This window comes from Argentina silus (genome assembly GCF_951799395.1).
Source record: "Argentina silus genome assembly, chromosome: X".
Classification (NCBI taxonomy): Eukaryota; Metazoa; Chordata; class Actinopteri; order Argentiniformes; family Argentinidae; genus Argentina; species Argentina silus.
The window spans coordinates 28,432,056-28,442,710 of NC_139653.1; the positions used below are offsets into that span (position 1 = coordinate 28,432,056).

At 42.2% G+C, this 10,655-nt stretch overlaps 1 protein-coding gene across 1 annotated transcript in view; it reads right to left on the reverse strand.

Moving 5' to 3' along the window:
- Window positions 1-10,346, reverse strand: part of ece2b (endothelin converting enzyme 2b) — a 37,574-nt gene extending 27,228 nt beyond the window's left edge. Inside the window, exons 1-4 of the mRNA XM_083695588.1 lie at window positions 10,283-10,346; window positions 10,065-10,197; window positions 1,887-1,973; window positions 148-292 (exon numbers count right to left, since the gene is read on the reverse strand). Coding sequence (XP_083551714.1) covers window positions 148-292; window positions 1,887-1,973; window positions 10,065-10,097 — 265 coding nt within the window. The 5' untranslated portion in view covers window positions 10,098-10,197; window positions 10,283-10,346. The remainder of the gene's footprint in view (window positions 1-147; window positions 293-1,886; window positions 1,974-10,064; window positions 10,198-10,282) is intronic.
- Between the last annotated feature and the right edge of the window lie 309 nt (window positions 10,347-10,655).

Consider the following 10,655-nt stretch of genomic DNA (forward strand, 5'->3'; position numbering starts at 1 on the left):
ATATAAAACCAAAGTTGATGAAGATTCACGGTAGTGGTCAGAGCCCTCTATCTAAAGTGCTGATGATTTGTTGTTTTCACATGCAAACTTTCATTATCATGTAACATATCAATGTCTTTGAGTGTGTGTGAAGGATAGGTTTTTCACCTCTATTGTAGCGCATGCCCAAGGTGACTGCACAGATAAACAGGGCCAGGAGTGAGGCTAGTAGCAGGCCAGAGAGAACCACCTCCAGCTGTGTCCTCCTACCGAGGGGACCCAGGAGTTGAATTCCGCCCTTCCGGAACCCAACCTGTGGAAAGAAATGAGTCAGACTCAGGCGTGACAAGTACCACAGACACAACCAACTGTTTTAATACTGTACTGAGTGTACGTCAATTTGTGTTTTTTTATGTACATGTCATCATGCTTTGCTGCACTAAATGTGAAATTAATGCAAGAAAAACACATCATTCATTGACTATCTTCATAATCCATTAATTTTCTTTTCTGCCATTGTTGTGATAATAATAATAATAATAATAATAATAATAATAATAATAATAATAATAATAATAATAATAATAATAATAATAATAATAATAATAAATAGATCTGCGATCAGCAATAAAACAGGGTTCAAGCCATGTAAGCATCATCATCAAGGTTATCCAATTGCATCAAGGCCAAAAGGCACAAGAGCAATAAGATAGGAAACGTAGAGATAGTTGCTTTTTATAAGGGTAATAGGTAAGGAAGAGGTTAACTGACACTGGTCATCAAAGGTTTGGGCAATTTCATTGACAGGTTTCCTGTTTATTGAACAAAGTGTCCTGTATTTAGAACAGGGATATATGAAGTTGGAAGTTTGAGCAGCGTACCATTCATTCATTGTTTGACGGATCGCCACCAAACTCGGTACAGGTCTTCAGAGTGATGACATTAAATTACAGTAGGGTTTGAGCACTTTGTGCTTGAACCCCTAATAATAACCACTTCAATTACAAGAGGGTTTCCATGTCAACTGGCATGTGAATTGAACCAAATGACCTGGATGAACAGTTTTAAAAAGGGCTATATGAAATTGGAAGTTTGATTAGAGTGCTCTTCTGTAATTTTTTGCTCAAATTTTTCTTAGAAACATGTACCGTAAGCATGTGTAGCGAATTTTAAGTCAATCGGACTTCCGGTTCATTAGAAGATGATGTTTTTCATCTTGGGCGGAAAATCCATAATGGCAGATATATGGGTCTTTGAGGAAAATGTGTTCCTTGTCAGGAGAGGGACCAGTATACCAAATTTCATAGCTGTAACTCAAATGGGGCAGGGTAGTAGTGACGAATATGGGCTTTCATATTGGCGAAATCGAAAATCAGTCGGTTCTTGAGATTTAATAAACGGCAAAATAATAATGATAATAATAATAATAAATAATAATAATAATAATAATAATAATAATAATAATAAATACCTTCTTCAGTTAAAATAGGATTTCAGCACTTTGTGCTTGAACCCCTATTAATAATAACAATACAACTTAATTCATATAGCAGCTTTCATACAGTGCTCCATAGGTTAAAGTGCTTTACAATGGAAATGAAAAGGATAAAAAAGGTCAAACATTTCACTAAGTGTTTATAAAGTATTTCTGTTAGTGGTTGTTCGGTTTTCTAAGCACAGATTCTGAAGACCTTGGTAGAGCTTAAACAAGTGTATTGTTAAAGGAAGTAATGTGTGCTCTACTCTAATCATAATTAATGCTGACAAAATAAATCATTGCATATTTGACAGGTTCAATATTAAGTAGATAACAAGTTTAACTTCAAGGATAGGTCTATTTGTGTTAGCCCCTCCTCTATTTGGATTGCCCTCTGCCCCACTACGTCAACCAATGACCTCAAACTGACCTCCACACTGTCAGGAGACATGCCCCCATCGGCTTGGATGTCTGCCACCTCTTCCTCCTCAAATGTTTCACGCTTGTAGCTGGACATCTGCAGAAGGGGGGAAAGAGGGTTGTTAGCAAAGTAAATGATAGGAGACACAGAAAAACAGTAAGAGAAAGCACTAAGAAATGAGAGGACTTTACATCAGTACCGTCTCTTAGCAAAGGAATTTATTACAGAAAACAACCACAGCACCCCAGAGGGAGAGAGAGGAAGCAAAATAAAAGCAGAGGGGTGGCCCCCTGTAGTTTCTCATCTCTGCCATTCTGTCACAATGCATTAGCCTCTCCTCACACACCAACACTGAGCAGTGATGGAACACAGAACTGAGTGTACTTTACCTGCGGCCTGATGTCACTCCTCAGAGGTATCTCTAATAGCATGCCACAGTCCAGATCTTGCGTGTTAGAAGTCAACCTCACAGTGTATTCCACTACCCTTACCCAGCAATGGCTCAGTTAGCCTAGTGAAGCTCCTCTGAACTCTGGGCCAGTCAACACCCCCACCTCAAGTCAAGCCAACAGAGCACCAGACTAAATACAGGAGCGCCAGGGGTGGGATCCAAATCCTTGTTTATTAGGCCTTCTCAGGTTGTAATATACACATACTACACAGGCACATGCATAAACACATTAATTCATTCTCTAACACTCAAAAGCACAAGCAATTAATACCACATAACACATACCTAGACAAACAGTTGATGTGCATCACTATCCACATATACCAGCACATCTGCACATTATTGTATGCATACACTTCACACATCTGCACTGCTCTCCACACAAAAGCTCTTAACATAACACATACCAAACTCCGTTAAAAGCACTCTCCCTCATAATTTTATAGCAGACTCTGACATTTTGTCTGGGAATGCCTTCATGCTCGAACCGTGTATAAGTGCACTCATCCATAAGTTAAGACATTCCAAACAATGATGACCAATTAATCTAAACATTTTCTTAAGTTAAATGTTAAATTCCATCTATGGCCTTTTAGATCCTGCAGAGAGGAGGGTAGTAACGTGTTATCTTCTGGTGAGAACATTACTCCTCTATTGGGCCCAGGGAAGGGAATCACCACAACACTGCCATTTTTTCCATAACTATTTAGAGAGGCGGTCGACAAAACATGCTCATAAAGGTTTGCTGTTCAATTTTGGATAATAACACCTATAATGATACATAGTTTAGGTTGTTAGCAGTCCAAAAAGGTGTACAAATTGGTGAGTCATGGCAGAATATTAGCTCCAGTGAGCACTTTGTGATTTATTGGCGGCTCAACCAATTGATATACTCTAGGCCATGCAACGATCTATGCAATTTTCTCTAGGGCATATCAGGGCTAGGGGGTCTACATCCACTATAGGTAAAGTGGTTCTGTTAACATACATACATGATAAACAAATGAAGCAATAGTAGAACCATAATGATGTTGTTTTGTACCAACCACTGTCCTTTCAAAGATGCAGAAATATGAATCAATAGTCTGTTGTTGTGAAAGACAAGCGAATAACGAGGGCTCATCTCCTCTCCGTCACATGCCCTCTCTGTGGAACTTATACAACCCACTGCACCGTCTCCACGGCAACAGCCAGAAGACTGTCACGTGACCCAGTGCTCACTCAAATTAAAGCAATGTGTTCTGGGCTCTCAAAGACTGTCTCATTGGCTAGCGGATGGTCAAAACAGCTGTGGCCAGACCAACCAGAAACCCCCTTAGAGGAACAGCTGGAGGGGTCAGATGGGGTCACCGGAACTTGAATGACGGAGAACATGTGTGACTGCTTACTGGAAATGAGACCATGAGGGTGGCGGACTGCATCGGTGCATTTTTCCCACATTCTGTGGCATAAGCGATCCACAGAGCCAAATGAAGCTGACAAACACAGACAGGCCTGAAAGGTGGGATAACATTACTGATCCAATAGGAGTGAAGTGCTGAATCAGTTACTGATTAATTTCTACTCTTCCCCTCTAGTTTCTACTCTAATCAGTCGTCACAGTTTCTATTCTTTGACACTGACATCACAAAGGATACCTATAATCTGTAGCCTACAGAGAGCAAAAAGCTCACCTGTACTTCATGGTACTGATTCTAATTCTTGCACATTTACAGTGTGATCCATCTTCTGCCAAGTCCTCCTAACTGCATTGTAGACTAGATGTGTGTCTGTCAGTTTACATGGGTGAGTAAGAGGCACCAATTCCACTAATTGCAGATAGAGGGCTTCCATAATAACTAAAACATAGAATTGTTCTTATGCAGCATGTTCAATCTAAAAATGTAGATAACAATTTGTGCTTTATTCTGTGGACATTATTTAGTTAAAGACATCAATCCATGCATTCATTATTACCGTGCAAGAAAAGTACATGTTTCTGAGAAACTCGCTTTTTGAAATCTATTGAATTGGGGCCAGAGAATGCTTCTGATTGTCTGTGTGTTGGTGAGAGAGAGAGAGAGGGAGAGGGAGTACCCGTGCTCAGGGAGGCGAAGGGAAGGGAGAGGTTTTCCCAAGCTGCAGGAGTGGTGCGGAACTTTCACTGTGCGGAATGTGATTGTTTGAAGTGGTTTCCTGTCGAGTGTTTTTGAAAGGAAGCGGCATCGTGAAGGCAGCCTGGCACAGCACAGCCTCTGCCCCCAAGAGTTGGAATTTAAGTCATCCCCTCCTCACCTTACCGCAGTATCACTAGAGGGGTCAGAGCAGTGCCACAACACAGATGATACACACTCAGTTGTAGAAACACACACAGATACTGTATATGAATTATTGTATGTAATATGCAAGCAAACACTCAAACATACAGACATGGAAGTAAATACTCAGGCAATGAGCTGGGGAAACAAAACCTGCTTTGACTAAGAGGCATGAAGAGGACTCAGTGACTAGAATACTGAGCAATAGAGAATGAGAGAGAGAGAGGGGGAGGGTGAACACACAGAAAGAGAGGGGGGAGAGCAAAATAGAGAGAGAGAGCAAGACGGTGAGGGTGGGTCAGCCTACGCCAGGACCCTGATCCCCTCCAGTGAAGGTGCTCAGACACACAGACGCCGTGAGACATGGGTGAGGTCCAAGTCACAAAATACAATCACCAGAGGTCCTTCAGCCCGGTGAAAGCATAATTCTTCACACACAAACATACTTAACACTCAATCTCACAAGAAGAATTCACATAAGGAAAAACCAACACAGTTTCTCACACACACATTCTCTCTCATTAGAGAAAGTAGTGAGTGACACTTTCTAATGGCTCATCAGACGTGAGAGGAGTGTCAGTGCAGACAGTCCACGGCTGGGACACACTCTTAACTCCCACAATGCTGCTGGTGACAAAAGCCCTCATTGTTCCTCCGAGGGATCTTGAAAGCTGATGTCAAGGGTCAGCCAACCCTCCTTAATCACCAGGTCACCAGGAAACTGCAGTTCCTCTTCATGCGATAGGTTTGGTTTAAACAAACACCACTCAAACAGCAGTACTGACAGACATGGCTCTGCAACAGTAGGATAACAACCAGGCACAGATCACCATGGGAAAGGGCCTTTGAATTAGGAACTCTCTCAGGAAATTGACCTTTTAAAGGGTGCTCTGATGTGTGCTTCACAGATCTCCTATGTATGACACTGCCAACTGGCCTCTTGAGCTTATCTAAGTCCAGCACTCAAAACTGGAAAAAGGCAAAGACTTCAGATAGAAATAAAACACACAGGAAGATCCTTAACTATTGTAATTGCCCACAAAAACAAATGTACTGGTGACGCTGTATGTGTCCTACACACAGTTTCTTCCTGTGAGTTTTGCTGTGTTATTTTATACATTGAGGTTGACAGTTATGAAAAAACACCCTTTCCCTAATATGCCTTTCCCTACCACTACCAGAGTGAGACAAAGACAAGGCCAATTAATGTTGTCCTCAGAGGCACTATATATAGGCGATTGCAACCTTTCTCTTTTCTCTGAAAATGAGCCTCAGCAGAGCCAGAACCAGAGTCACAACACACACAATTTTTATTGCCCCTGGCAACAGCCTGACGCACATAAATGTGCAGCCCAGCACAGCTGTCAACAGATGCTTTTATGGGCAACAGGCAATGAGCTTAAACAAAGCATGGATAACGCTTCAATCAGATAAGGTAATGATTAGAGAAATAAAGAATTAGAGGTTCTCTCAGAGAGAGAGAGAAGCTACAGAACAGAAAGCAGACAAACAGCATGAGGTTGAGAAGAAAAAGAGCGATTGATGAAGGACAGGCAGGAGTGGGGGTTGGGAGAAGGCAGACAAGAGGGAAAGAGGAGATTGAGACAGAGTGATATGAAGACAGAGGGAAAAACCGATGCCGTGACACAGGCATCTTAGACCTGAACTAAAAAGGTGAGGTAGAGGGTGAGTTTTTAGGCAGTTGAGGGGGAAGGAGAGGGCAGTCTTTCTTCTTTGGCAATCCTGCTTGTGTGTGCATTATTTATTTTTTTAAAGTACAGCAAGTTCCAAAAAGACCAGGGAAACACCCATCTCTTAGATTGAGAGAGAAAGACAGCGAGAGAGAGAGCGACTGTAACAGAGGCAGAAAGTGGGATAAGAGAATGGATATTTCATCAAATCATTTTCCTTTCCTGCAATGATTTCACAACGTGGTAATGACATCTGTTCTCTATAAATCATTCATTCAAGGTCTACAAGCCTCCCATCCATTCATTAAACACTGTTGTCATACCCTTCCATACATCCACCTCTAGAGGGCACCATCCAGCCCCCTCCTTGGCTATGGTCAGCCAGTACAGAGAGGTACTCTGTTGTTCAGGCACAAAAAGGACATTCTCTTCTCTGTTGACAACAAAATGCGTCCTAATGCAGTTAGCCACTTCACTGCACATCACAAAAGCACACTTCAAGTGCTGTAAATGAACAAATACAATAAACAAAACCAGGGAGGCCACTGCTCCTCTGTTATGTAAATCTTACATAAACGATTTAGTCTGGTCTAGTCTCTCAATTCTAATTGAGAAGCATCTGTAAAAAGATTAAGAATAATGCATACACAGACACAGTGCAACACTGTTTGCCATTTTTCCTGACAGACATCTGTTTGAGTATGTACAGTTAAAAAGATGTATGCTCTCTCTCACCCTCTCCCTCCCCCCTCCTGTTTCTCCTCTCCCCTGCCCCTCTACTTGTCCCCCTCCATGAGTCACCAATTAAAGAGAACAGCAGAGAGTGAAAGAGAGAGAGCGAGGGAGGGGAGTGGGAGGGAGACAGAAGAGTCTTCCCCAGGGAGATAGAATGACGTCACTAATTTGGGCATCAAGGTTACTCCTCTCTCTGCAAAAAACGGACAGAGGGGAAGGAGAGAAGACCAGAGGAAAGGGAATGATAGAAGACAGAAAACAACAGTAGGATAGCAGGATAAGAACAAAAAAAAGGTTTCAAGGATGTCCCCTCTGCTCTTTTGCTCCTTTAATTGGACATTAGTGTACCTCACAATAATCAGTTTAGAGATCTCAATTGCACCAATTAGACACACAGGCAGCCAGGCACAAATTAAGATACCCTCCCACACATGCACATACATATTAGGGGTCAACTCAAACAGACACTTGCTTCACCCTCGTACCTCTACACCCTTACTCCCTCCTCCTGCTGGGTGCCTTTCAGGTGCTGCAGTGCAGATTTGGCAGTATGTTAAACAACAAGAGCAGGAAAAACAATGAGAGAGAGAAGGAGAGGAGTAGCAAAGAGAAGCAGAAAGGAGGAAAAGACATGATACATAACTCAATATGATGTGTCCTGTAGGCTAAACTACAGTGGATGCCAGCTTTAACATCTGAATCTCTTGCCTACAAATCAATAAATTGTCTAAGTATCAGACAGTATTCCTCTCTACTTGTGATCTGCTGAGGTACGAGAGGTTGACCTCTCCACTACTACATATGGAGCCAGTACAGATAGTCTCAGCTCAGACAGGAAGGAGCTCAACCGTCCTGAGGCAGGATACGCTGCCACTCCCCAGCCCTGACCAACATAGAGGTCACAGAGGCGTCTTAAACAAGGCTCCTACTCACAGAGTCTTGGCCTTTCCCATTACAACCACAGCAACCCCCTCACAGTATCCTAAGGAGTGGATGTCATTGCTCCCTTTAAATAGACTTGATACTGTACAGTCAGTCACACTCACACAAAATGCATACCTGTGTGAGTGCATGCTGATAAACTTGCATGTGTGAAATGAGAGTTTTTCTAAATCAATAACTATCCAGCCTGACCTGATGTGGTAAGATCCCATACAAGCTAATGTGTACCCAAACCTGGCCCTATGATGCAGTATAAATACCACTGATCTGAACTTGAAACTGCAGACAACTCATGGTTCAGCTTGTGGTGAGTCATTACATTTACCACTGTAAAGTGGTTGGGGTCTTTGGGACTACTCTTTTAGCTACCGACAGACTATATCACTCACTGGAGGGGAGACCAGGTCTTGCTGTCATACTTTTTCCCATATTACTTCACCTCTGTGTGCCACAAACAAAATCACATTAAATTTGGCATCTTTGTGAACCTTTTAGCTAATGTCAAAATTAAATAAAACATACTCAGTGGTCCAGGCTGGTTATTACAATTGGTCTTGAAACAGGAATTGACACCACTAAAGCTGCCTACATTACAAGATAAAAAAAAAAAAAATCATACATTACATGAGGAGGCTTTCACATTTAACAACTTCAACGTAGAACGCCGGGCATGAGTGGAATGCACATTGGGCACGCTCAAATATCAACATTTTGATATTGATCGGGAGGTCGCCGACCATTGCAGCCTGTTGAACCCATTCGGAGAACCTTTAATATTACTCAGCTTTTGTCCCTGATATGTCCAGAAGTTCCTAGGAAGTTCATACATATCCTGATCAAGTAATTGATTGTCATGTGAAGGAAGTTTAAGGAAGTGTAAAAAGGGTATTAGCCCTTTTTGATGACCTAATGTTATAGTTTACATTGAGCTGAACCCTGAAAACAATCATTTAATGTAAATTCCAGTCACAACACCCTACAGATGTTTTTATTATGAGCACTGACAACCAACCCATGTGACTTTAAGCCCCGGTCTCCGCTACGTGGTCTATTCAAGTCCCTATATGGCACCTGCTCCTTGCATTGCAGCTTTATTGTTCTCTCTCTCTGAATAGATGCCCATGTGTATGCGTTTCATAACATAAGTCCATGTGTTTTGATGAGAATTATACTGTAGCAGCATACTCAACAACAAGTATAGCCTGTTATACTGGAATCCGGTAGCATCATACCTATTCCTGCTGGGACCGGATTGACGGCTGTGTGGTTGTTATGGAAACCTTGTTCTAGTGTAAGCCTGCATGGTCTTTCTCTGGTGACTAGTCCTTATTGCTATACAGTGCCTCAATCAAGTTAGGCCTATAATAAAACATAAATCTAAAAGCCTAGGGCCTAGTAGCCTACCTACTCTAGATGTCTGAACCATGAACACTCTAGGTTCACAGACTACCTACAACCAAAGGTTATTGGGCTGCCTCTCTGGTAGAATCCTGTTGGGTTCCATGTAGAACCCCTTCCACAGAGTCTCTGAGGGACAGCCAAATAATGCTTTTGGGATGCTTTTTTTCTAAGAGTGAGATTCATTTCTTTCCACTAACTAGAGTCTAAGGAGAAGATAGATACAAAAGGGAAAAACGGCCTATTTCAAGTTATCCGTGAAAGTCTGGGTAGTTGCACTTTAATTTCATGGAAACATTTTGTCTCTTAATATTGAATGATGCAGACTGTTTGACAGAGAGAGCGTGCACACACTAGGCCTACACTCTTTCCATCATTCTGATCACAGAATTCTGAGGATGGACAACCTGAGCCACGGGAGGTTAGTGGTGGGAAAAATCGGCGGACCGGCGTAAACGAGTGCGTTGCGCGGAAAACCAGAAAATACAAACGGATTATCAAAAGGAGGCTGCGAAATAGGGCACCACAGTAAAAAAATAAATAATAATAATCATATGCTGGGTACAATAGACTAATTGCAATGGGTTATTAAACTGGATGCGTCAGTTGACGTAGTAAGAACAAACTGTTTTAAGGCTATTCTAATTAGATGAAACATCATAGTGAGACTCACGTTGTTCCGCAAATCCTGCAGAGCTACACTCATCGTGCAGAAGACAGCAACATCGACGGAGGGGCGAGCGCCTGAGACACTCTACCTCTGTTGACGATTGCAGTGGCTGGTTCGCGAAGCCATCTCTCAAATCCTGTGAAACAACAACAAACAATATAGCCTACTGAACATCCCCAGTCAATATATTCGCATTGGTGGAGCGCGCGCGATAGCATTACCTTATATCAGAGCGAATGTATTTTCAGTAGAAACAGATCATGTTTCCATCGTCGGGAAAAAGCCTTTTCTCACGCGTGTTACAACAGAGGGATGAACGAGAAGGAAGATAGCAATCACCCTGCAGACTAGAGTATTTACCCCGCCCTCTCTCTACTCCTTCCTCTCACTCACTCAGAGGACACGCATCCATCCCTTTTCCTATAGTCCAGAAATATATTGTGGGTATCAGGTTGGGATGCTGGAGGGAAATTCTCTGAAAAAGAGATGGCAATGACGATTGTGTGTGTGTGTGTGTGTCACTCACCTTAGCATTTATACACTGCATCAATCAAATATTTTAAGTGGCTGGCCAGTAATTGAAGAGTGCTAAAC